Below are 26,703 nucleotides of genomic sequence, written 5' to 3'. Positions count from 1 at the left end.
CATCCAAAGGCGACAATACTGTCCCGGCTTCCGCCTCCGCTGGGGTGTGTGCGACGAGCGTGCGTGTCTCCGGGGCGCCGCCATGCCGAAAGTCAAGGCGGAGAAGCGGTGCCGGCCGCAGCGCCGCGAGGGCCAGGGCCCAGGTGAGTGCGCGGGCCCGGCGGGGAGAGGCCGGGCTGCGGCCGCAGGTCGCGTTCCCTAGGCCCGTTCGGGCGTGCGGGGAGCTGGCGCAGGGCTGGCGTGTGCCGCGGCTGTCCGGCCCGGGGCGTGGCGGTTCCGGCGACAGGCGCCGGCGGGGGCCGCTCGGGGAAAAGGGACCGCAGACTGGGGGGGTGGCGGCGGCGGCAAAGGAGCCGAGGCTCCGAGTGCCGCGGGCGGAGACGGTGTGGGGCCGTTACTCGCTCCGTGTGACGCTCTCAGCAGCCCCGCCGCCATCGGAGTCGCCGATAGGGAGGGCTGGAGAGCCGGTCTCTTGGAGGCGCTGCTGTATCCTTCCCGTCTCGGCTGCGGCCTGCGGAATGAAGCTGTGCGCGGGCAGGCAAAGCCCGGCGGGAGCCTTCAGCCGCCTGGCGGCTGCAGTCTGCTCTCCTCGGTGGCCCTGTGTCCCTAGTGCAAGCTGATGAAGGCGCGGACTCTGCTATGGTTCTGCTTGTTTTAAGATCTCCTTAGAACATGCTTCTTCTGCAAGCCCTTTGGCTGATGTCCTCCACTCCTGGCTCGTACTTGTACACGGGCGAGCATACTGTTGTCACTCCGATTTTATTACTATGCAGCTGTGTAAAAAGACCAGGTCCCTATCCTAAAAGAGTTCCGTCTAAATGCAACAGTGAAAAAAATAGTTGTGGTTTTAGGATCCTGGAAGTAGTGTTGATGTGTAATTTATTGCTTTAACCTGAGTACAGTGTCACCAATAATTTTCTTATTGTTTTACATTTGTTGTTCCCAGTATCACTAATAATGGTATTTCCAGCTACAGTGGTTGATACTGTGGGCTCCCCTGCTTCTGAAATGTTATTAATCCCAAGTGCCAGCCTTTACAATCACAAGGGCATTGTATACACCAAGGGGATAAGTGTACTACACACAGATCAATGGAAGGAGAGAGGCAGTGTTGTTATCGTTAATGTCTTAGAATATGACACCTGGAATTGGCCACTGTCAGGAGACAGGGTCCTGGGCTTGGTGGATTGTGGGCTTGACCCAATATGGCTGTTCTTATGTTTACACTACAGAGGCACAATTGTGGTATTGTAGCACTGTAGTGTAGATGCTTCCTACACGGTGGGAAGGGGTTTTTCAGTCTGTGTGGGTAGTTCATCTCTTTGAGAGGCAGCAACTTTCTGTCATTCTACATGTGTCTACAGTGGGGTTAGGTCAACCTGTCACACAGAGCATGAGATATTTCAGAGCCCTGAGCCATGTAGCGCAGGTGTAGGTGTAGACCAGGTGTTAGACTGGTAAAGTGGTCTAGTTACAGTAAAAGAATGTGAATCACTGTTTTAGAAGTATAAAGTTTAGTTTGCTGTACCAAAGTAACTGTGATATTTTTAATGATAGTGATATAACTGGCTTGGTTATACCTTATTTTAGGTATCATGTTCAATACTGGAATTGGCCAGCACATCCTGAAAAATCCCCTCATTGTTAACAACATTATAGAGAAGGTTGGTAATAACTGGACCTCACCAATTAAAATAGCTGTCATAAGAGTTGCATTCAAACGTTCTCTGTCATAAAATCTTTTAAGGCAAATGCTTGTAAACAATTTACAGCGCTACTTAAAATTGGATACTGTGTAAGTCTGAGGTGCTTAATCCCCTCCTGGCCTCTTGAAAGGTATGGGAAATGTTAATTCAAGATGTGCATTTGGTGAAAGATTTTCTAAGTGCTTTCTCTTTTCCTTCAGAATGGCCGTGAGTAAAATCCTGGCCCCATTTAAGTCAGTGGCAAAGCTCCCATTGTCTTAAATGGAGCCAAGGTTACACGCAGGGTTTTGTATGCACACAGAGATGTGATTACCTAATGGCTAGTTTTCAAAAGGTTGCATGCAATTAAAAGTGAAACTGTTGGGCAACTTTGCTTTTGCCTTGAAAACAGGTTCTCCAAATTTGTTAACCATATACAGGATTAGCTCCGCTAATGTCTGCACATAGAATTCCTTAGTTAAGATTACTTTGCAATTTTTTTTTTTTTTTGTATTGGTTTCCTACAATCTCATTTGTTCTTAGGCTGCCTTACGGCCCACAGATGTTGTCCTTGAAGTAGGACCTGGAACTGGTAACCTGACAGTAAAAATGCTAGAGAAAGTTAAAAAGGTAAGAATGAGTTAGGAAAAATTCATCTTAATTTTTCACTGAACAAACTGCTACTTAGTAGATGAACAAATGAAAAGGTGTCCAACTGCTCTATTCAAATGTGAGGGGGGGGAATAATGTATCTATTCCTTTCTGGGTGTTCATATCCTTCTCTCTGTACAACTCCACTGACAGAGTAACAACGGTGCTTCTAAAGAGAAGTTAAGAATATTTGATAATTGGATACGCAGTGTAATTGTAATTGACTGCATTAACATTTGTGTGGATCTTTACCATTTTTACAAGGCATTCAACTACATTTAGGTAAAGAATTGTGCTTTACATGTGTAGTTGTCTTCAATGGCCTTGTTATCCTTCTGAAATTTTAATATAGTCTGATATTTTGGTGATAGAAAATGTGCATATCCTAATGTAAGATTTTTTTTAAATGTAACAAAAGCTATTCTTACTCTGAGATAATAGCAAGAAATCTATTCATAGTTCTGATTTAGTTAAAGTTGCAAATATAACTCCTTGTTTTCAGGTAATTGCTTGTGAACTTGACACACGACTTGTGGGTGAACTTCAGAAGAGAGTCCAGGGCACGTAAGTACTAACACTGGAAATAGCTCCACTGCATTTTAGGGGCCTGACCTCTTTAGAAATGTGTATTTCTAAGGTAATAACAGTGCGTTTTCCCACCCCTAGATGCCTAGCAAATAAACTAGAAATAAAGGTTGGAGATGTGTTGAAAACTGACTTACCATTCTTTGATACGTGTGTGGCTAACTTGCCTTATCAGGTAAGGGCAAAGCAAGTGCAGTGGAATAACAGTTTACATGAATTTTTGATGGTACTTGCTCAGAGAGGACATACTAACAGTGTTACTCTTTCCCTAGATTTCTTCACCTTTTGTTTTCAAGCTGTTGCTACATAGACCTTTTTTCAGGTATGTAGATGAGACTCTCTGGATTGCCTAATGCAAAACAAAGGCTAATTTTACAAAACATCTGATTTGGGATTATTGTTAAAGATATCAGCCCAGGAAACCACTAGTCAAGAACTCTCCCTAGCATAGTACTCCCAATGGCCGTTGCCAGTGCCGAAGTATTAAACACCTAGGAAGAATTTGAGACTTGGCATAACCAAGTGCAGCTCCCACTAGAGTAAATAGGAGTTTGCTCCTGCTTACTCTAGAAAGGACAACCCCAGGCCTAAGCAGGGTGTTTTAAGAGTTGTGGAGAAGTAGAGCCGATTTGGACTGGGGGGTTGTGGGGTGTCTCCAGGAAAATCAAAGCAACTTCATGTTTAATATATGGTTGCGTAGCTTGTTTAAGGGCTCTTGCTGATAGTTTAACTTGTTGGCAGTTAGCAGTGATACCATGAACTCGAGTACTGCTGTTGTTGATGCCATTGACTGGATTTGAAGGACTAGTAGGGCTATCTATTTTTACTGGGTGTTTGTTTTTTTGTTTTTTCTAAAATTAGATAAGTTTTGAAATGCAAATAGCTCACTTTTATTCTAGTTTGGCAGTTCTGCAGATTCAGACTTCTTGCTACAGTACTAATCAGTGACATTAGATACCAGTATGCCTATTAGCAGTCAGGAAACTTGTCACGTACAATGCAAGATTGGTGATCAGCACTTCTTTAACTTAGTGAATTACCAAAAAGCAATTAATTTACTATTTTAACAATTTTACTCAGGAAAGTTCATTTCAAAAGAAACCTCTGGCTTTCAGAGGTCCAGAATGAGAGGTGTAAGCAGGTAGAATTATTTCACACAGGTCATACATGTAAGACTGAGACTAAATTCTCTTAATTTCCTTCTGACCACTGGGTACAAATAGCCAAGTTCAGACCGAGGGTAAGGAGGTGCTATAGTGGGTTTGCTGTAGCTGTGCCTAACTTACATCAGGGCTGAGGCTCTCTAATATGAGTGTATGACACATCTCTATGCTTGCCTTTAAAATAAAAAGCCAATAATCTACAAGTAATAGAGCTTCTAGGAATAAATTATTTGCAATATAGCACTCATGTTTTCATTTCTTTAATTCTCAGGTGTGCAATACTTATGTTTCAGAGAGAATTTGCTCTTCGTTTGGTTGCAAAACCAGGAAATAAACTATACTGCAGACTTTCAATTAACACTCAGTTATTAGCCCGTGTGGATCATCTAATGAAAGTAAGTGAAACTACATCTATAACCAATGTAGGAATGTATGTCAGAGTGAGGAGGCTTTCTCAAGTATGTGAATATTTGCTTCCTGCTGTTTGAGATAGTTACCTACTTTTTAATGGTTAACAGGTTGGAAGGAATAATTTCAAGCCTCCACCCAAAGTTGAATCCAGTGTTGTCAGAATAGAGCCAAAGAACCCTCCACCACCTATTAATTTTCAGGTGAGATTCAAATACTGCAGACCATATACAATAAAATAACTGAATAATAGTGCTGTTCAGTGTTTTGTTCTGTATGCTCTTTCAGGTGGTGTAAAAGCAACACGATACAACTCATGTAACTTACATAAACACTGTTAAAGGATTTTTTTTTAGACAGTTTAAATAGGCCTAACTCAATCATATCAAAAGACTAGACCAGTGGTTTTCTACCTTTTTTCATTTGTAGACTGCTAAAAAATTTCAAATGGAGGTGTGGACCCCCTTGAAAATCTTAAACATGATCTGCGGACCACAGGTTGAAAATCACTGCACTAGACATTCATTGACTCTCCATTGTACCTCTCCCCTTCTTAAGCAGACTCTCATCGAGTATCTTTCCAACATTATCTGGATGCCCCAACAGCAGTTCAAACTCAACTTTCCTCAAAACCCCTGTTCCTTTCCTAGAAGTGACACAGACCAGGATCGCTGTGGTTAGGTTTGTCTCAGACTGAAAGGTAAAAGCTCCTGGCTAGCAGGTGGTGCTAATACCTAGCTCTTTTGTAGTGCTTTTCATCTATAGACCTTAAAGTGCTTAAAAGACATTTATGGCTGTTGGCAGTATTTAATTGATCAAGAGCAAAGAAGAGTCCTTTAGGACTCTGAGACTATGCGCTCTTGCTGAAGATCAACACTCCAGGGCAATATTACTCTAGACATTTATGTAAAAAAGGGAAACACCTTAATATCATCACCACAGTTTTGCCCAGGTTCAGCCAGATGTTCCTCAGCCATGTGACTTATAGCTATCTAGAGATCTGGGTGATTGTCCAGTTAGCAGTTTGGTAACGTCTGCCTACCTTTGCCAGTGAAGTATTTAGCTTGTCAATTTGTACTCTGTGTTGTGCTATTACTAAGATTTACCTCTTTGTCATTGTGCTGTCATGAAATCAATAGTAGATAGTCTGGCCTGGTTATTAGCAGCTTCAGGCAAATGTTGTGGATTTTGTGTTTCAGGAATGGGATGGTCTAGTAAGGATAGCCTTTGTCAGGAAAAACAAGACACTTTCTGCAGCATTTAAGTAAGTTACTTCTATTAGAGGGTTTTTTCAAAGTGTAAGAGTTTATTGAATTGCTTGTTTTGCCTACAAAAATACCCAGCAATCCTCCAGTCTATTTCTGTAGCAAGCCTTGCTTCAACAACCATATTAATCAGACCATTCAGGCATCCCCATAGTGCAGGGTTGGACAGTTTACACTGTGATCATGGAAATCTTATACAGGGAAACCTTTACATGCCAATTAGGCAGTTGCCTTAAGAGATCATCCAATATGTTCAGTACAGCTGTTGAATATTTATTTTAAAAACCTCTGAACAGCCACTCAAGTCACAACTTGTTTTTTTTAAAAAACAGATTTCACTGTAATTAGATGTCTTGATCAATGGTTGACTGTATTGACTCACTTTCAGATCAAGTGCGGTGCAGCAGCTGCTGGATCAGAATTATCGAATTCACTGTTCTATACATAACATTGTAAGTAGGATGTTTTTCAGTTTTAATGTGTTAAATGTAACATTCCAGGTGAGCTAACTATGAGATGTAAAATTCAACAGAGGCAAGATGGTACAAAAATCTTTCATCCAGAAGTTAAAACCAAAGAGTACCCTTAGAATAACAGAATATTTAAAATAAACAGAATTCTTAAGATCCTCTAATCTATAATAAAGGTTTACATGAAAATTTAGAAACAAAGGATATATTGAGATTCCATTGATGTCTCCACGGGTGTAATTTACTCTCCTCCCCCCCTGGCCCCACGTTAGGGCTGCTCAGAGCTTGGCATAGTATAAAACCATTGACACTGCATCTATTTGAAAATATTTCTAGTGACTCATCTGCAGTGAGTTTGAGGTTGTTTACAAAAATCTAGGAACCAGGCCTGCACTGATCCTTTTTTAAATTATTTAACTCTTTTAATAAGATCTGATCCTTAGAAGAGAATGGTTAGTCAGGCTAATTTCAGCTACAGCGATCTGTTATGTATAGAATTGTGCTTAACATGTAAAGTACCTTTTTTTTTTTTTCCAAAATATACAATAGTTCCAAATTTTAATACTGACTAATGTGACATTCTTCACTATGCTGTACAGTTCTTTAGTCTTCCTAACTTGCATGGTGCTGCATCAAAACTTCCAATTTGCTGTGGGGATACACATTATTCAAAAATAAATTTCTCTTTAGACTTTATGATCTTTTATTTGCGCATACAGAGCCAACCATTGATATAGAATAAACAGTTTAATTAGGTAGAACCTAAGTAGTCTAATCTAGAAAAATAACTACATTACCTGAAATACTTACCCACCGGGCCATGCCTCCTTGTACTATGAATATAGAGGTAGGCATGGTTCCTGCTTCTTTCTCAGGTGTATACATACCTCCCACCATTCAAAGTAGCTAATGTGGGTTGGGTACTGCCTCCAGGGACTGAGAGGACAGGTTGGGGGGATGGGGCAGATCCTGTCCCCTGCGTGGGGTGGGGAGGGGAATTGCAGGGTGAGTGCAAAGCCGGTTGTTCTGCAGTGGCAGCTCCAGTTCTGCAGGGCTGGCAGGCCTCAAGTTCCTGCTCTGGGTACTCTGACCTGGACCCTGGCACATAAGTTGCAACATGGCTCAGGTTTAGCCCAGCTGGGCCAAACCTGAACAAAGGGTGTTGCAACCCTGTGCACCAAGTTGCAATGCCACTCACTCAGATTTGCCACCCCCACCCCTGTCAGGGGCCAGGCCAAACCTGAGCAGTGTTGCAAATCTGGACAGCAGGGGCCAGGTCACAATGCCTGGAGCAGGGAGCCTAGTCCAGCCAGTCACATGGAGCAGGAGCTGCTTCAGCTGGGGGTTTGTGTATCAAAGCGGGACAGTACTGCAAAACCCAGGATTGATGGACAGTCTATGTACCTTGGTGAGAAAACAGCAACCTGAATTTTTTTTAAAGCATTTTTCATCTGGAATGGTCAGTCACCTTGATGCATAGCAAAGGTTGGGCATGGTGCTTAGATAACTGAAGACTTGTGGAATGCACAAACTTTTAAAAATCATTAATACTGAAGAAATAACTTATCTGTATTGCAACTTACATTGACAGGAAATACCAGAAGATTTCAAAATTGCGGAGAAAATACAGATGGTTCTAAAAAATACAGGTTTCTCTGAAAAACGGGCTCGCTCAATGGATATAGATGACTTCATTAGGTAAACTCATTCTCTCTGTGAATTCCCTTCATACTTCAAACACTGCTCTGTTCTAAAACTGCAGGGACATCTCTAGTATAAAACTAGCAGATCTGCATTGGGTTGGATTGGGGAAAAAGTAGTGATAGCCCAAACACCATCCACTTTAGAAATGAGATGTCGAACTATTGACATGTTACGGATCCAGTGAGGAAATTACTGTAAATATAGGGAAAACTACCTCTTACTACAGTCTTTAACTCTAGTAGTCTAGGATGATTTTAGGTCCAACAATTAATATATATGAAAACAATAGGGATTCTGAACAGAAGACTGAGTCTGTTGGAAACTTCTAGACTAACAGGAAGTGAAATTTGTGCTGTAGTTAGTTGAAAACTTACTCTAGACCAGGGGTTCTCAACCTTTTCCTTGCTAAGGCCCCCGCCAAATGCTATAAATACGCCAGGGCCTTGGGAGGGGTGGACTCAGGGCTCCAGGCCAGAGGGGACCCTTGGGCATGGGCATAGTTTTACTTCTCTGTGATGGGGGGCAAGAGCTGGTGGGGCTCAAGCCAGCTCCACACAGCGGGGTCCAAAGAGGGAGCACCACCGCCACCCGCGGACTCACTCAGGAGACCACCCAGCCTGTCTGGGCTGTTGGGGGACACAACCAAAAAATATAATTCAAAGTGGGGACTCAGTTCAAAAAGTTTGAAAACCGCTCAGGGTGCAGGAAGGGAGTAGCTAAGGCTGGGGCAGGCAAACTTTTTGGCCTGAGGGCCTCATCAGGTTTCTGAAATTGTATGGAGGGATGGTTAGGGGGGGCTGTGCCTCCCCAAGCAGCCAGGCATGGCCTGGCTCCCACGCAATGTCTGACCCCCCCTGCTTCTCGCCCCCTGAGGGCCCTCCCGGACTCCTGCCCCATCCAACCCTCCCCCCCCCCCCAGTTGCCTGATGGCCCCCCCGGGGACCACTGCCCCATCCATCCCCCTACTATTCGTCCCTTGACTGCCCCCAGACCCTTTGCCCCTATCTGCCCCCCACCACCTTCTTCAACCCCCGCCCCCCTTCCTGACTGCCCCCCGGGGACCCCTGCCCCATCCATCCCAATCGCCCCCCGCCACCCCATCCAACCCCTCCTCTCCTTCCTGACTGCCCCCCGGGGACCCCTGCCCTCATTCGATCGCCCCCCGCCTCCCCATCCAACCCCTCCTCTCCTTCCTGACTGCCCCCAGGGGACCCCTGCCCCCATTCAACCGCCCCAACCCCTATCCACAAGCCTGCCCAACTCCCCTGCCCTCTATCCAACCTGCCCCCCCACTTATTGCGCTGCCTGGAGCGCTGGTCGCTGGCGGTGCGGCTGCACCAGGACAGGCAGCTATGCCACGCAGCACAGAGCACTGGGTCAGGCCGGGCTCTGCAGCCCTGCTGCCCAGAGCATTGCGCTGCATGGCTGGGGACAAGCCTCCTGGGCCAGGAGCTCAGGGGCTGGGCAGGATGGTCCCACAGGCTGTAGTTTGCCACCTCTGAGCTAAGGGCTGTGTGAAGCGAGGGGTGTAGCTCAGGGTACGGTGCGGGGGTAGCTAGGGGCTGCGTAAAGGCAGGGGGGGCTCCCAGCTTCGGGGGGAGGCACCTGGGGTGCCCAGCTTCAGCCCCCTTGCTGCTCCTGGCTTGTGGGCGGGAGGGGAGGTTTGCCGGCTTCACCCCTGCGCTGCTCTCAGCTGGGGCGGAAGCGGTGCTGCCAGCTTCAGCGCTGGGGACACCGGGTTTCCGTTGTGGGCCTCTGCAGCTTCTCTGAAAGGGCTCACGGACTCCCAGACCCCTGGTTGAGAACCGCTGCCCTAGACTCCAATGATCTGAATCTTTTGTGAGGGGCATTATTTATATATCTTTAAACACATCTTTACTACACATGATGATGCCACACACAGGCTGAGGGCAACAAAGCAACACACATTTGAATCAAATTTCTGTTGAAAAGGAGCTTGACAGTTGGATTACATAAGGCTGGGAGAAGTACTTTATCACCAAAGATGAAGATCCTGATCCCTTAATATGAAGAAACAGATTATATGGATTAAACTGCTGTTTACAGCATTCTGGAGTACCTAAATCTCCTTCCATAAATTGCATTATAGGACGATGACAAGTTAGCTTTAATTTTCATCTTCCCTGAAGTCTTCTACATCTCTCCCTTAGAGTTTCTAGCAGCATTAGACACACTACAGGATTCTGAAACTGCAGCTGTTATATTAATGACCATGTGTTCTCTTGTTGCTGGTCATCAAATTAGGCAGTAGAAATCCCATCTCTTAATGTGTAGCTTCAGAATATTTTAGACACATTGTTTACTCAAATGTAACACAATATGTTAAAGAAGTGGCCTAGAAGGCTTACGTACAAGGAAATACTTGTTTTCCTTTCTATACTGTTGCCTATTCATTGTTCAGGAAATGTGGCCAGCTAATCAGGCATTGAGCTCTTGACTCTGGTGGAGAGGAGCTACACCCAAAAGGGTAGGTTCCTAGGGGCAATTAGTCTGCTATAACTAATCACAACTTCTTGGCAGAAGTGACTCAACAGGTCTTGCTGCTGTGACCATCTAAATCAACTGCTGTTCTTTGGCTAGTAAAGGTTAAACTGAGTGGCAGACAAGGTTGCCCTAGCATTACATCTGTCCTGAACTTTCAAAGTTGAGAGCTCACTACTCGTCCTTACTGCAAACCTATTAGCAGCTCTTTGCTGTAATGACCGGAACAGAAAGCCCTATTTTAAGACTTCTTCTCCACTCCCTTCATCGAGGTAGTTTTTGAAGTAAGTGTTACTGTGTGAAGTACAAATTCGTGTAAGCTGACCACTTTAATTTTTCAGAGTGCTGCATGGCTTCAATTCAGAAGGCATCCATTTTTCATAAATGGCTGACTAGGGAGCATTTTACATTTTCTGGGAAGAACGGAAATGAGACATGGACCAAGGTGTTCATAGAAGAAGAACTCTCATGTTGAGAGCAATCACCAGCATACAAAGTACATCTGACTGTTTTGCAATAACTGCTCAGAAGTACTTGTTTGAAGACGCTAGCTGTAAAGGTGCTGTGTTGCATTTTAAAATTGTAACTGTCAAGACTGAAGCTCTGTACCTTTTTTTCCCGCATCAGAGCATTTTTTTAAATGTACCCTATGATATGGAGTGACCCCAAATTAAACCTTTCCCTCCCTGACTTTGCACCTTCTTCTGCCATTACAACATTCAGACCTCTGTTTGTTCGGCCATCACAGAACTATTTATAGATGCCCATTCCTGGAAGTTTAGAATAAATTAACTTTTTAAAAAGATGAAGTGTGCATTTCTTTAACGTTTCCTTTCTGCTAGCTACCACCGGCCCTGGCCTATTAGAGAAATTTCTGCTACAATGAGCAGATCACCACAGTATATGTTCTTGATGTTGGGGCAGTTAAACTCTTGCTATCAGGTTGCACAGCCAAGGTGCTCAAGAGAATGGTAGGCTTTAAAAAGACAGAACAGTTCTTTTGCCTAGTACAGACCTCTTAAACATCCAAACTTGTTTTCAGCTGCAGTTACACCTGTTAACTGCTAGACCCTGAATTGCATTCAGAGGCAGCTAAGAATATACTACCATTTTCACATAAAAATCTTCAGTAACAATGCAGTTTGACTGAAACATTGTATGGTGCCTTTAAGCTTTCTTAAACTGCCTTAACCATACTGTACACTTAGGTATTCCATCTGTTATAGACCTTAAAGTGCTTTACAGGGCTGGGTAAGCAGTATTATCCCATTTCACAGACTTTAACTGAGGAGCACAGGTTAAATGTCAGTGGCAGAGCTAGGCACAGAGATCACCACTGTCCCTACCTCTCTTATACAAATAACCCTAAGATGTACATTAACTGCAGTGGCTTTTCACTAAACTGCATACATTAAATACTATAGCCTATGTACATCTAGTCTCAATGGAGATCCATATACTTTAATATTAATCTCAAACTGTAGGCAGCTGTACAGTACTGAAGAGTGCTATATATCAGAGATTATTACCAGATTACTGCTCTGGGCAAGCAGGAGAGGCTGTTTCTTGCATGATTTTTCCCCCTTAAATCTCCTTTTAATTCTTAACATTGAATATAGGCAGTAGGCTTCTGTTACAATGCTAGCTGCATTATTCTATTTTTGTTAATGAAACTTACTTTTTTGGAACATTTTGTATTTTAATACTCTTGGTATTGTAGGAGCTGGGCACATTTCCTAGTTCTAAAACTGAGTCTTTGCTCATAGTTTGAATTATGGGTTAAGAGCTACAGGGTCACACCATTAACAGTTAAAGACAAAGTAAATGCACTTGTGCAAATTGCCCAGGCTTAGGAGTGGTAGGTAAAGGTAGATCAGCCTAGGAACACTGATTCTATAACACTCTCTTCCTTCTGCCAATGAGGAGTTGGTTGATAGCCTTATGTGCAAAATCTGTAAATGCAACAGCTGGAGCTCTGCAGGCCTGGAACAGCATCTTACAAGGAACAAGCATGTCACTATCATAAGGTTCAAAAAGCAAGCATTGATTGCTTCAGAGTCTAGACAAGAGAGCTTCTATTCACCTTAGGCTAGCATGACAGCCCTCTTCTCCCAGCATGCAAAAAATAAGTTACCCCTTAAGAAGCAATCTCTACAAAACTAGCAAAGCCTAGCTTGACAGACCAATCTGTAGCCCAGGGGTGGGCAAATTTTTGGGCCCGAGGGCCACATCAGGGTTGCAAAACTGCATGGAGGGCCAGGCAGGGAAGGCTGTGCCTCCCCAAACAGCCTGGATCCAGCCCCCTATCTGACCTATCCAACCCCCCCGTTCCTTGTCCCGACTGCCCCAACCCCTATCCACACCCCACCCCGACAGGCCCCCTGGGACTTCCATGCCTATCCAACCCTCCCTGACTGACCCCCAGCCCCTTATCTAACCTCCCACCCCCTTACCATGCTACTCAGAGCAGCAGGAGCTTGCAGCCTGGCCAGAGCCAGCTACACTGCCCTGAGAGGAGCAGCAGGCCAGATCACTGGTGGTGCAGCACACTGAGGCTGTGGGGGAGGGGCCAGGGGCTCAAGGGCCAGGCAAGACAGTCCTGCAGGCCGTAGTTTGCCCACTTCTGTTGTAACCAGTAGCTGACTGGAGTAGCAGCACTGGTCCCATTTTAGGGCGGGGGTGTTAGTAAAATTAAGGTTTTATCACACACACTTTGATAGGATTTAGACTCTATTCTCTAACTTCCCTCAATGCAAGCTGAGACAGCCAACCTTAATTGGTGTGGTTTCCTACCCTTTTAAACCCTCAAATCAGCAAGAGTCCTGATTTCCTACTATAAACATCCACTTGCCCCAAGTGTAAGAGTTCCTCACCCGTTGGTGAATGTGTTTGCCACAAAGATATCACTGGCTGTCCATTATAGGAGAATGTTCCTAAGAAGCTACTCTCCCTATTTTCTTTTAAAGGGGAAATACGTTAAGTGATCATACTTCTTTCCTTTTCATTATTAACCCACATGAGTCCTTTTGTGATGCAAGGCTAGTGTAGGAGACAAGAACTAGTCTGTGAACAATACTGAAAACATTTAAAAAGAATCTCCCATCAGCAGTGATGAAAGTATAAATAAAAGTAAAATATATTTGACAGGGGAGTTATTTTAAAAATTGGACATGGATAGAAGCAGGCATATTATATAAATACAGCAGATTCATATTTAAACTAGCTGCACAGTTTCTCATGAAACTTACAGCTATCTGAATAGCATCTACCATTCCTAATTTGCAGTTTGATGCAATAATCCAAAATTAATCACATTTAGATTACACTTTTCAGAGGATCTTAAAGCACTTTATGTATCACAAGACTGTTTACAGGTAGACAAAAGAAAGGTTAAAACAACGAGGAGTCCTTGTGGCACCTTAGAGACTAACATTTATTTGGGCATAAGCTTTCGTGGGCTAGAACCAACTTCATCAGATGCATGGAGTGGAAAATACAGTAGCAGGTGTATATATATATATATATATATATATATATATACACACACACACACATACACACAAAGATGGGAGTAGCCTTATCAAGTTGGGGGTCAGTCTAACGAGACAATTCAATTAACAGTAGAATACCAAGGGAGGAAAAATGACTTTTGTCATGGTAATGAGTCATTACAGAAACTAATTTCCCCATACTGTTACTCACACCTTCTTGTCAACTGTTTGAAATGGGCCACAAGGACTCCTCGTTGTTTTTGCTGATACAGACTAACACGGCTACTACTGTGAAAAAAGAAAGGCTGTGACTTGCTAAAGGAACGCCACCCATGTTATCTTGACTTCTTGTATATAAATCCTCTACATAATATGGCTCAAGCCTCGAGGAAAAGTGAGATTTAGACTTATCAATTCAGATCATTTTAATGAAAGCTTCTGATTTAACAGGGAATGCTTTTAACTTGCATCATCAGTTACTATGAACAGAAACACTTTAGCTAGTTTTACTTAGTTATCTAATAAAATTTCCTCTTAATTTTTGATGGATTGCATTCTTAGATGAATGCAGTGAAAGATCAGTACCTTTTGATATAGCTGTTTCAAGGACTGAAGTCAGTGAAACCCAATACCAGCCTGTACAGGATGGTTATTACAATAAAAACATCCATTCTAGCACCATGTGCGTTTTAAGTATGATTTTAAAAAAAAATCATATACATCTAATTTCAGTAGATGTGATCACAAAGTAAATTCCTTCCCAAAGCAAATGTGAGTTACATAGAAGTAAATTCTCATCTCTAATTGATGTTTCATTGTTTAATTTATTAAACACATTGTGTAAAATCTACATTGCTTTTTCAGCTTTCATGTTTACAGATAGGAGCTTTTTACCATGATGCAACAAGGGTCTCCCGTAGCCTACCTTCCTATGGGAGTTACAAACATTAAATACTGAGAATCTCTGGCTCATTTAGCTCTCTTTTCATTGCCTTCCCTTTACTTCCTTTCAGTCCCAGCATAAACGGGATTGTGTTCCAAAAACCAAGTTTAAAACCATTCCTAGGGTCTGCTGATATTAACTCCTGGAATCTGTCCTGGAAACAGGGAGAACTCAGAGAGGGCTACAGTTGTTTGACGAAGTTCTTACATAAAAGGTTGGGTTATTTTCTTTTGGACAGTGACTTGCAAAAATAACTCAAGTGCCACCACCTAAAAAGTGCTGGATACGTATGGTGCTATTTGTGAGACTTCAAGTACCTGTGGGATTTGTATAGCGTTATGTAGTTTGTGCAGCCTATTATGCAAATCCCAAACGATAAAGCTTCACCCCACTTTTCAGCTGCTGGCACTGTACAAAGGGGAAAATATGCATTAGCTACTTTCTTTAAAGCAACAGTAGTACTCCATACAAACTATCTGCAAACTACAGTTAATGCACGTGTAAGTTGTCATGCATCAGAAGCCAAATTTTTAATAGTATGTGAAAAGTTATTTTGTTTATGCTATTCACTGGATCCCTGAACTTTTATAGTCCTCCTACCCATACGTAGAGATCAGATTGCACCTTTATTCTAGACAGCATTTATCACACTTATACACATACTGTATATCTGTATTATTCTAACATACAACTCTCCTCCATGTTACCTTTTATTATACATCAACTAATTTATATTGTTCTTTACAAAGAAAATGTTAGCATTATATAACCATTTTTTATGGTAGTCAAATAAATCATGATTCCAGATTTCTACGAGGATGGAATGTCCAGCTGTTTGGCCACTCTAACAGCTCTTTTAGTTCCTGTTCAATGATATGGTACATCCTGTGAAATGAACTAGTCACCAAAAAAAAAAAAAAAAACACTCACACTTTAAAGATGTACACACAATAAAAGTAACTTACATTGACAAATAAGGAATGTCATTTATTAAGGCTGTGCTTCAGAAAGGACATTTAGGGTCAAGTCGCCTTCATCAAGGCACAGAATGGGAAGAGGTTAGCACAGCTGTCTCTAGAAGAGAAGTTATGTACAATCACTGATGAGGTGTGCATGCATGCAAACACAATTTAAAACTGCACAGCTGGTCTTTGAAACAAAATTGAACATAGTTAAAAGGAAATAGTGAAGTGTTTAAAGTCCACAGTTTTACTTCATTATTAAAAAAAATGGCAAAGATTTCCAAAACATAAAATTCACAATTTGAATAAATGAAACATTTTAAACAAAGTGCTTCACAGCTCTGAACCCTACATGGTTGTGCTGTGCTGTCTGGTCTAGAAGCATTCTGGAGACATCATTGAAGTGTTTCACACAAAACTGAAAACGTCATTCAGGTGAAGGAGAAACTGGACATTTCCACAGACACTTCAAAAGTTTTTACGCTTTCAAGTAGTTGAGTTCTTACAGCCACAATCTCATAACAACTGTATGTTACAGTAGTAAGGGTTCGGAGGGTCCATTAGCAGCAGAGGCCCATTTCAAAGGGCACGTGGTCTCTTCGGATTGATCTGTTTACTGGCCTGTTCCTCCTCTTGTAGAGCTGCCCGAAAAGATTTCACTTTATCTTTAAAAAAAAGAAAGAAAGAAAGAAATGCCACTGTGCTCATGTTCAGTGGGTGTTTTGTAGATAAGTCTTGAGGTTGCAAGTATTTCACCAGCAAGGAGCACAAGGTTGTAGCATTCCTCCATACATGTGAGCAGAGGCTACAGACAACAAGGAGCCAGGGAAGATAATGGACGTTTGAGTACATAAGCTCAAGCGTAATATTCCTATATAAACAAGTTTCTTAGCAACCTGCTCCCCTCTTAGGCTTTACTCCTGTTTCTACGAAACTTCACAGTAGCACATTCAATGCAGAGTATGCTTCCCATGCACTCCCTGTCCTTATCATTTATACACACCTATACGCACCAAATCTCCAATTGAGCTGTGCAGGATTACATCTCTAACATGTTTCTACATATTAATGCAACTTCCAGTGCTAACTTTAAAATCTCTAGAATTGGATTTGAAACCATTCTTTATACTGACATGACTGATTTAAACATCTAAATGCAAACAATGCCTTCCAGAATCCACTGTTTTCCTGTAACACAGGAACTGATTTTTGTGACTGCAGTTACACAAGAAATGGAGAATTCCTCCATATTTATTTATTTCACTGCAAAACTCCAGAGAATTAAAGAATACTGAGAATCGGGCTGGAAGAGAAGAGTGTCTACAGGTAATTCTGTCACTGTCTTCCTTTTTGCACCCTGCAACACAATAATCCAGTTAGTTACACAGCTCCATCTCCCGAGAAACAAGGAGATCAGACTGTCAAGTTGGGACCAGTATAGGGAAACTAGTTCCCAAATCTCTGAGCAATAAACAAGAGTTGGAATACCCATCACCATGACCAATACTCTCCAAGGGGGGGAATGGGAGAAGTACAAACAATCACTGGCAATAATTTTGTTTTCCCTCTCTTTTTCCCCACCCTACAAAGAATTCATAGACAGCAAGTGTACCAGTCAGTATGAATAGAGGCAAGTGTTTATTCTAAATAGCTATGCTTGCAGCACCTTATTTCAAAGGCAGCCTGTAATGATTTTGAAAGAGAGTGGAGTTGCCCAAACTGCTGCTTTACCATAGCCACGGCCAACGTCTACCAACTTGTCTTCCTCAGAGGAAGCAATCCTCTAGCTAATGGGCTCACAGGTGGCACAAGGAAAGTATAACGTTCTTTTGACAGATCTATTTGAGTTACACTTAACCCAACATACAGTGTTAGAGCAGGAGCATTAAATATATAACTCGTGGGACACATGCAATAAATGCATTCATGTGGCCTGCTGGACATACTCAGATTGCAGTGCAAAATCTAAAACTTTTTTCATTTTTTAGAGGAACTTCCCAACATTATGGTTTCAAAGAAACCCTATATATCCAAAACCAATTCACCCTCCTTACTCTCACTGGAGTGAGCAATCATGCTGTGAGCAGTGGCTCTAGATTAGATACAGTCTGAAGAGACAATCAGGGGCACTGAGAAGAATCTGCATTCTGATGTGATTGAAAGAGAGATTGAAAACAAGCTGCAGAGATGAAGGCTTCTGAGCTGAGGACATATTGGTAAGCAAGAGCTGTTCATAACTGGACCCAGAGCTAAACTCTGGTGGGAAGACCTAGAAGGGTGACAATGTAAGAGAAGCAGTCTCCCCAGCCTCTGTTCCGCAGCTGGGAAATAAAGCAGCAGTTGAGAATTAACTGGCAGACTATTTATTTCTCTCTGCCTTATTTTCCCTTTTCCTACAATTCCATTGAGACTCTTTCCTTCCTTTGTTGTTTTGGATGGACTAGGACAGAGAGATAGACAAAGAGAAAAAAGCTGGAAGACTGAGCCTGGGTTCTATACTTCCAGGATCCAGGGGGGCAAAGTGAAGAATTTTTCCTCTATACTGGTACAGACAGATTATTTGCTTCCTTGATCCGGTGTAATGGAGCTATAGTGTTCTCTGTATTGAATATAGGTTGTAGGACGGAGGAAGAGAAAATTCATAACAATGTTCAGTTATAGCTCATTATTGTTAGTTAGTCCCTTTGATGTATAAGAACCCACAGCTAGTAATGCACACATAAATAAGGGTCTATCTAAATCACAGAGAAATCACACATTTTTCACGGGTTGGTCATGGCATACATAGCAAGTTTCACAGATGTGTAACACATTTGTGAAATTTGCTATTTATGCCCTGCCCAACAAATGAAAAACGTATGATTCCTCCGCAGCGTTTCTCAAACTGGGGGACCCGACCCAAAAAAAGAGTGTGACGTTACACTCCATATTCTTTATGAAAATATGCTTATGATATGGATGTGACATAACTGAGATATACTTCATGCAAGATGGCTCATGTAAGATATCATTGGAAAGGTTATGATTTACTGAATGTGATTATCCAATTTGTATGCATGTATCATTTCTGTATCTAAAGTTAGGAATATGGACTATGTAACAATTACAGCTGGAAGATACCCACCAGACAACAGGCCATCAAATTTGATGGGCCATCAGGAAGAAACAACGAGACTGAAGATTCTAATCTCTCCCCTTCCTGGAACTAGCTGTGACACTACTAGGTCAGGTGGTTCTGCCACCTGGTACTAAACACCACCTTGGACTTCTAGTAATTTTCCACTCACAGGAAGAGAAGGTCAAGTTTGGGAAACAAAAGGCTTCCCGCCTTATGTAAACTGTATTTAAGGCTGGGAGGCAAGGCATTCCAGACTCTCCTCCATGGCCTAACCAAGGAGGAGGACTGCTGAAAGAACCTGAACAGACAAAAGAGACTACCTGAAGTGAAAGGCAGGGGTGAGTCCAGACTGAGACAGGGGTCCAGTCTGTAAGAAGAAATAACTAGAACTCTGACCTACAGAAACTCTGCATTCTGCCTAATTCAACATTTAGGGTGAGAAATTATTTTTTGTAACCTGTTTCTTTAGTGAATCAAACTCAGTTTGCGTGTTTTGTTTTATTTGCTCAGTAATCTGCTTTGTTCTGTTTGCTATCCCTTTAACCACTTAAAATCTGCCTTCTAGAGTTAATAAATTTTGTTTTCTTTATATTAAACCCAGTTTCTGTAATTTCTAACTGGGGGCAAAAAGGGGGGGGGGAGATGCAATTGTGCATATCTTCCTCCACATTGAGGGAGGGGGTGAATTTATCAGCTTACGTTGTATACATTTCTCTACAGCACAAGTCAATATACTTTTGGGTCTGCACTCCAAGGGAGGTGGACACCTGAGTGCTGCGGTAAATCCCTTAAGATGAGTCTTATAATCCCCAGAACTCTATGTCTGTGTCTTTCTGCAGCTGTGTGTGGCCCTGCCTGTGTGTATGTATGCTAGAGGAGGTTTAAGAGCCTGGCTCAGCAAGACAGGTTAAAGGGGGCCCCTGCTGGCAGAACAAGCGGGCTCAGTGGTATCTCAGCACATCAGGTGGCATCTTGAAGGGGGGGGCAACCCATCACAGAGAGTTGCAAGCTTATTACGGGGTCACAGTATTGCCACCCTTACTGCTCGGCTGCTGCTGATGGCGACACTGTCTTCAAAGATGGACACCTGGCCAGAAGCTCTCACTTTCTACTCTGCCTTCAGAGCTGAGTGACCGGAGGCCACATTTCATGGGAGAGACCAGATTCCACTGTCCGTGATGCGATTTTCACAGCTGTTAATCTGGTAGACCCATAAATGGACAAAAAACACAGCCTTACCTCGGAGTTCAGTCAGAATGTCAATTTTTTGTTCTAGGATTGCTTCAAGTTGTGTAGCATAAGAATCCACATCATAATCTACTTCTTCAGTCATCTCTAGAAGAGCTTTTTCATCTTCCAACCATCGAATAGATTCCTGAAAAGACAAGAGATGCACAACAGCTGAATGCATTAGCCACGAGACAGGTTTGAAGGCAGACAGTTCAATTCACAAAGTCTTTCTGTTTTCCCAAAGCTAGTTATACCCTTTTACTAGATAAACAATTTCATGAACTGTAACACGAATTTACTTCAGTATCTGAATTTTTCTGTTCTATGTAGCAAAACTAGGTTTCTAATGTTTTATACATGCTTCCTTCATTCCAATGACTGTGTCAGGAACGGCCAAAGATAGTAGCCCCAGTTCTCTGCTACAGTCTGGAGCACTCAGCATAGCCGCAGACAGGGGGGAAAAAATCTCTGCTTTATGCCACCTTTGTAGTCCTGATAGAAGGACACCATGCACTGAGCGAGACTGGTAATGCAAGTACATGCTGGTTGCCCACAACTCCAAGGGACCATTCTGGCACCCTGAGAAGGAGGACACGCAAGCTTTGTGGGAGGGGCTTGTGCCATAGGAGCCACTGCAACAGCTCTATTCCCCTACATCCGGGGTTCTCAAACTTCATTGCACCACGACCCCCTTCTGACAACAAAAATTACTACACAACCCCAGGAGGGGGGACCGAAGCCTGAGCGCACCCGAGTCCCAACACCTTGGGCAGGCAGGCAAAGCCGAAGCCCAAGAGCTTCAGCCGCAGGCAGGGGGCCTGTAACTTGAGTTACCAAGGGAGACAGCAAACAGGAGCAGCTAACGGGAGTTTTGCGAGGAAGTTTAGAAGGGAAGCGTGGGGGGGCTGGGCTAGATAAACGTAACATTCTTTAAACTTAGAGTCAAAAACACCCCCCAATAAAAATGAAACATCAACCAGGGAACAAGCTTCAGGAGTAAAAAGATACTGCAGGCAGAAGTCCAGCAATGGAGTTGGGGCTACCCAGTTCATTGCACCCAATGCAGCATGTGTGATTATCTTCCCTATGGGTAGGTGGTATATGTGTGCATTCAGTGAAAGGCGCTCCTGGCCCTCAGAGACCATGTACAGGCTCTGGAAACCAGAGTAGCTGAACTGGAGGAGCTCAGGGAGACAGAGAGGTACACGTATGACACTTTCTGGGACACAGTAGAATGGCCCTATCCCCAGTCTGACAGCCTCTGTGCTGTTGAGGAGGATGAAAGTCTCAGTGAAGGAGAACATCCAACTGGAGCAGAGGGAATCGATCCCATAGTTGGGACCCTCCCCTTCCAGATGATGGTGTGGTATCCTCTCACACTGAGGATACCTCTCTGGGGGAGGGAACTCCAGTTATTAGGAAGAGACAGATATTAGTAATGTGTGATTTGATCATTAGAAACAGACAGCTGGGTTTGCAATGATAAGGAGAACTGCATGGTGACTTCCCTGCCTGGTGCAAAGGTTGTGGATCTCTCGAGACATCTAGATAGACTTACGTGTAGTGCTGGGGAGGAGCCAGTGGTCATAGTACATGTAGGTACTAATGACATAGAGAAAGATAGAAAAGAGGTCCTGGAGGCCAAATTTAGGCTCTTAGGTAAGAGACTCAAGTCCAGGATCTCCATGGTAGCATTCTCTGAAATGCTTCCAGTTCCACATGCAGGGCCAGTTAGACAGGCAGAACTGCAGGGTCTTCATGCGTTGATGAGATGATGGTGTAGGGACGAGGGGTTTAGATTTATTAGGAACTGGGGAAACTTTTGGGAAAGGGGGAGCCTATACAGGAAGAATGGGCTCCACCTAAACCAAAATGGAACCAGACTGCTGGCACTTGAAATTAAAAAGGTCATTGAGCAGTTTTTAAACTAAGGGCTGGGGGAAAGCCGACAGGTGAAGAGGAGCACATGGTTTGGAAAGAGACATCGCTTAGGGGAGGATCTATTAATGGAGATTCTATGTCCTAGAAAGAAGGAGAGGATGGAAGATGATAAAATACAGGTAGGATCTGATAAGAAACAGTCAAATGAAAAAAAGTCCCATTCAATTATATCATGTAATGGCAGACGGCTAAAAGTGACAAGTTTTTAAAGTGCTTATATACCAATGCTAGAAGTCTAAATAATAAAATGAGTGAACTAGAGTGCCTCGTATTAAATGAGGATATTGATATACTAGGCATCACAGAAACTTGGTGGAATGAGGATGATCAATGGGACACAGTAATACCAGGGTACAAAATATACTGGAAGGACAGAACAGGTCATGCTGGTGAGGGAGTGGCACTACATGTGAAAGAAAGCGTAGAATCAAATGAAGTAAAAATCTAAAATGAACCAAACTGTGCCACAGAATCTTTATGGATAGTAATTTCATGCTCTAATAATAAGAATATAGAAGTAGGGATATATTACCGACCACCTGACCAGGATGGTGATAGTGACTGTGAAATGCTCAGGGATATTAGAGAGGCTATAAAAATAAAAAACTCAATAATAATGGTGGATTTCAGCTATTCCCATACTGACTGGGTACATGTCACCTCAGGACGGGATGCAGAGATAAAGTTTCTTGACACTGTAAATGACTGCTTCTTGGAGCAGCTAATCCTGGAACCCACAAGAGGAGAGGCAATTCTTGATTTAGTCCGAAGTCGAGCACAGGATCTGGTCCAAGAGGTGAATATAGCTGGACTGCTTGGTAATAGTGACCATCCCTGTTTATTAAATTTAACGTCCCTGTGGCGGGGAAAATACCACAGCAGCCCAACACTGTAGCATTTAATTTCAGAAATGGGCACTACATAAAAATGAGGAAGTTAGTGACACAGAAATTAAAAGATACCGCGCAAAAAGTTAAATCCCTGCAAGCTGCATGGAAACTTTTTAAAGACACCATAACTGAGGCTCAACTTAAACGTATACCGTAAATTAAAAACATAGTAAGAGAACCAGAAAGTGCCACCATGGCTAGCCAACAAAGTAAAAGAAGCAATGAGAGGCAAAAAGACATCCTCTAAAAAGTGGAAGTTAAATCCTAGAGAGGAAAACAGAAAGGAGCATAAACTCTGGCAAATGAAGTATAAAAATATAATTACGAAGGCCAAAAATAATTTGAAGAACAGCTAGCCAAAAACTCAAAAAGTAATACCAAAAAATGTGAAGTGCATCAGAAGCAGGAAGCCTGCTAAACAACCAGTAGGGCCACTGGATGATCGAAATGCTAAAGGAGCACTCAAGGACAATAAGGCCATTGCAGAGAAACTAAATGAACTGTTTGCATCGTCTTCACGACTGAGGATGTGAGGGAGATTCCCAAACCTGAGCCATTCTTTTTAGGTGGCAATCTGCGGAACTGTCCCAGATTGAGGTGTTATTAGAAGATGTTTTGGAACAAATTGATAAACTAAACAGTAATAAGTCACCAGGACCAGATGGTATTCACCCAAGAGTTCTGAAGGAACTCAAATGTGAAATTTTAGAACTACTAATTGTAGTCTGTAACCTATCATTTAAATAAGCTTCTGTACCCAATGACTGGAGGGTAGCTAATGAGACGCCAATTTTTGAAAAGGGCTCCAGAGGTGATCCTGGCAATTACAGGCCAGTAAGCCTGACTTCCGTATCCATTTCTCTTCCCTCTGCCCCCATCTCTGCTACTTGGCTCACTGGGGGTGCGGAAAAACATTTGCGGGGGCACGGGTGACGAGCAACAATGCCAGTTTCAGTTTAGAGAAGTATGGTCACCCTAGATCTAGGTCCTCTGCAGATGATCCAAAGATAACTATCTTGAGCAGTTTTGTATCTCACAAACTGGGCAACTGGATAACAAAATGGCAGATGAAATTCAAAGTTGATAAATGCAAAGTAATACACATTGGAAAACATAATCCCAACTATACATATGAAATGATGGGGTCTAAATTAGTTGTTACCACTCAAGAAAGAGATCTTGGAGTCATAGAATCATAGAATATCAGGGTTGGAAGGGACCCCAGGGTCCAACCCCCTGCTCAAAGCAGGACCAATCCCCAGCTTTTGCCCCAGATCCCTAAATGGCTCCCTCAAGGATTGAACTCACAACCCTGGGTTTAGCAGGCCAATGCTCAAAGCACTGAGCTATCCCTCCCCTTCTCTGAAAATAGCCACTCAATGTGCAGCAGCAGCCAAAAAAGCAAACAGAATGTTGGGCATCATTCAGAAAAAGGAAAGGAGTACTTGTGGCACCTTAGAGACTAACCAATTTATTTGAGCATGAGCTTTCGTGAGCTACAGCTCACTTCATCGGATGCATACCGTGGAAACTGCAGCAGACATTATATACACACAGAGATCATGAAACAATACCTCCTCCCACCCCACTGTCCTGCTGGTAATAGCTTATCTAAAGTGATCATCAAGGTGGGCCATTTCCAGCACAAATCCAGGTTTTCTCACCCCCCCCACCCCCATACACACACAAACTCACTCTCCTGCTGGTAACAGCTCATCCAAAGTGACCATTCTCCCTACAATGTGCATGGCAATCAAGGTGGGCCATTTCCAGCACAAATCCAGGCTCTCTCACACCCCCCCCCTCCCGCTTTCCCGGGGACACACACACACTCACTCTCCTGCTGGCAATAGCTCATCCAAACTGACCACTCTCCAAGTTTAAATCTAAGTTTAACCAGAACGTCTGGGGGGGGGGGGGGAGGAAAAAACAAGGGGAAATAGGCTACCTTGCATAATGACTTAGCCACTCCCAGTCTCTATTTAAGCCTAAATTAATAGTATCCAATTTGCAAATGAATTCCAATTCAGCAGTTTCTCGCTGGAGTCTGGATTTGAAGTTTTTTTGTTGTAAGATAGCGACCTTCATGTCTGTGATTGCGTGACCAGAGAGATTGAAGTGTTCTCCGACTGGTTTATGAATGTTATAATTCTTGACATCTGATTTGTGTCCATTTATTCTTTTACGTAGAGACTGTCCAGTTTGACCAATGTACATGGCAGAGGGGCATTGCTGGCACATGATGGCATATATCACATTGGTGGATGTGCAGGTGAACGAGCCTCTGATAGTGTGGCTGATGTTATTAGGCCCTGTGATGGTGTCCCCTGAATAGATATGTGGGCACAGTTGGCAACGGGCTTTGTTGCAAGGATAAGTTCCTGGGTTAGTGGTTCTGTTGTGTGGTATGTGGTTGTTGGTGAGTATTTGCTTCAGGTTGCGGGGCTGTCTGTATGCAAGGACTGGCCTGTCTCCCAAGATTTGTGAGAGTGTTGGGCCATCCTTCAGGATAGGTTGTAGATCCTTAATAATGCGTTGGAGGGGTTTTAGTTGGGGGCTGAAGGTGACGGCTAGTGGCGTTCTGTTATTTTCTTTGTTAGGCCTGTCCTGTAGTAGGTGACTTCTGGGAACTCTTCTAGCTCTATCAATCTGTTTCTTCACTTCCGCAGGTGGGTATTGTAGTTGTAAGAAAGCTTGACAGAGATCTTGTAGGTGTTTGTCTCTGTCTGAGGGGTTGGAGCAAATGCGGTTGTATCGCAGAGCTTGGCTGTAGACGATGGATCGTGTGGTGTGGTCAGGGTGAAAGCTGGAGGCGTGTAGGTAGGAATAGCAGTCAGTAGGTTTCCGGTATAGGGTGGTGTTTATGTGACCATTGTTTATTAGCACTGTAGTGTCCAGGAAGTGGATCTCTTGTGTGGACTGGACCAGGCTGAGGTTGATGGTGGGATGGAAGTTGTTGAAATCATGGTGGAATTCCTCAAGGGCTTCTTTTCCATGGGTCCAGATGATGAAGATGTCATCAATATAGCGCAAGTAGAGTAGGGGCTTTAGGGGACGAGAGCTGAGGAAGCGTTGTTCTAAATCAGCCATAAAAATGTTGGCATACTGTGGGGCCATGCGGGTACCCATAGCAGTGCTGCTGATCTGAAGGTATACATTGTCCCCAAATGTAAAATAGTTATGGGTAAGGACAAAGTCACAAAGTTCAGCCACCAGGTTAGCCGTGACATTATCGGGGATAGTGTGCTTGACGGCTTGTAGTCCATCTTTGTGTGGAATGTTGGTGTAGAGGGCTTCTACATCCATAGTGGCCAGGATGGTGTCCTACTTGCGCTATAAGAAAGCCTGGATTTGTGCTGGAAATGGCCCACCTTGATTACCATGCACATTGTAGGGAGAGTGGTCACTTTGGATGAGCTACTACCAGCAGGAGAGTGAGTTTGTGTGTGTATGGGGGTGGGGGGGTGAGAAAACCTGGATTTGTGCTGGAAATGGCCCAACTTGATGATCACTTTAGATAAGCTATTACCAGCAGGACAGTGGGGTGGGAGGAGGTATTGTTTCATGATCTCTGTGTGTATATAATGTTTGCTGCAGTTTCCACGGTATGCATCCGATGAAGTGAGCTGTAGCTCACGAAAGCTCATGCTCAAATAAATTGGTTAGTCTCTAAGGTGCCACAAGTACTCCTTTTC

General features: G+C 43.3%; 2 protein-coding genes across 7 annotated transcripts in view; one reads left to right on the top strand and one right to left on the bottom strand.

The window, feature by feature from the left end:
- Positions 1 to 3: 3 nt before the first annotated feature.
- On the top strand, positions 4 to 11,238 carry DIMT1 (DIM1 rRNA methyltransferase and ribosome maturation factor). 3 transcript variants are annotated; one of them, XM_048851661.2, is made up of 12 exons: positions 15 to 143; positions 1,591 to 1,664; positions 2,229 to 2,315; positions 2,839 to 2,900; positions 3,003 to 3,096; positions 3,194 to 3,243; positions 4,356 to 4,479; positions 4,603 to 4,695; positions 5,692 to 5,756; positions 6,146 to 6,209; positions 7,819 to 7,925; positions 10,775 to 11,238. In XM_048851661.2, the coding sequence occupies exons 1-12, from the start codon at positions 83 to 85 to the stop codon at positions 10,815 to 10,817; spliced, it is 924 nt and encodes a 307-aa protein (XP_048707618.1). In that variant the 5' UTR covers positions 15 to 82; the 3' UTR covers positions 10,818 to 11,238. The 3 variants fall into 3 exon arrangements, with proteins under 3 accessions (XP_048707617.1, XP_048707616.2, XP_048707618.1); XM_048851660.2 differs by lacking the exon at positions 1,591 to 1,664 and having other exon boundaries at positions 4 to 143; XM_048851659.2 differs by lacking the exons at positions 6,146 to 6,209; positions 7,819 to 7,925; positions 10,775 to 11,238 and adding an exon at positions 4,922 to 5,192 and having other exon boundaries at positions 7 to 143.
- A 3,490-nt stretch (positions 11,239 to 14,728) lies between these two features.
- Positions 14,729 to 26,703, bottom strand: part of KIF2A (kinesin family member 2A) — a 92,690-nt gene continuing 80,715 nt past the window's right edge. For all 4 annotated transcript variants that reach the window (XM_048851652.2, XM_048851654.2, XM_048851653.2 and 1 more), the window contains 2 exons: positions 20,187 to 20,322; positions 14,729 to 16,494 (listed from right to left, as the gene is read on the bottom strand). In XM_048851652.2, coding sequence (XP_048707609.1) covers positions 16,409 to 16,494; positions 20,187 to 20,322 — 222 coding nt within the window. In that variant the 3' untranslated portion in view covers positions 14,729 to 16,408. The remainder of the gene's footprint in view (positions 16,495 to 20,186; positions 20,323 to 26,703) is intronic.

The sequence above is a fragment of the Caretta caretta genome, chromosome 5 (assembly GCF_965140235.1).
Source record: "Caretta caretta isolate rCarCar2 chromosome 5, rCarCar1.hap1, whole genome shotgun sequence".
NCBI classification, from domain to species: Eukaryota; Metazoa; Chordata; order Testudines; family Cheloniidae; genus Caretta; species Caretta caretta.
The sequence above is the reverse complement of the archived record's forward strand: the minus strand, read 5'-3'. Positions and strand labels throughout refer to the sequence as shown.

Coding starts and splice junctions, on each gene's coding strand:
- DIMT1 (XM_048851661.2), top strand. CDS start 83: ATGCCGAAAGTCAAGGCGGAGAAGCGGTGCCGGCCGCAGCGCCGCGAG. Junction 2,316..2,838: donor TGCTAGAGAAAGTTAAAAAG/GTAAGAATGAGT, acceptor CCTTGTTTTCAG/GTAATTGCTTGTGAACTTGA. Junction 4,696..5,691: donor CACCACCTATTAATTTTCAG/GTGAGATTCAAA, acceptor TTTGTGTTTCAG/GAATGGGATGGTCTAGTAAG.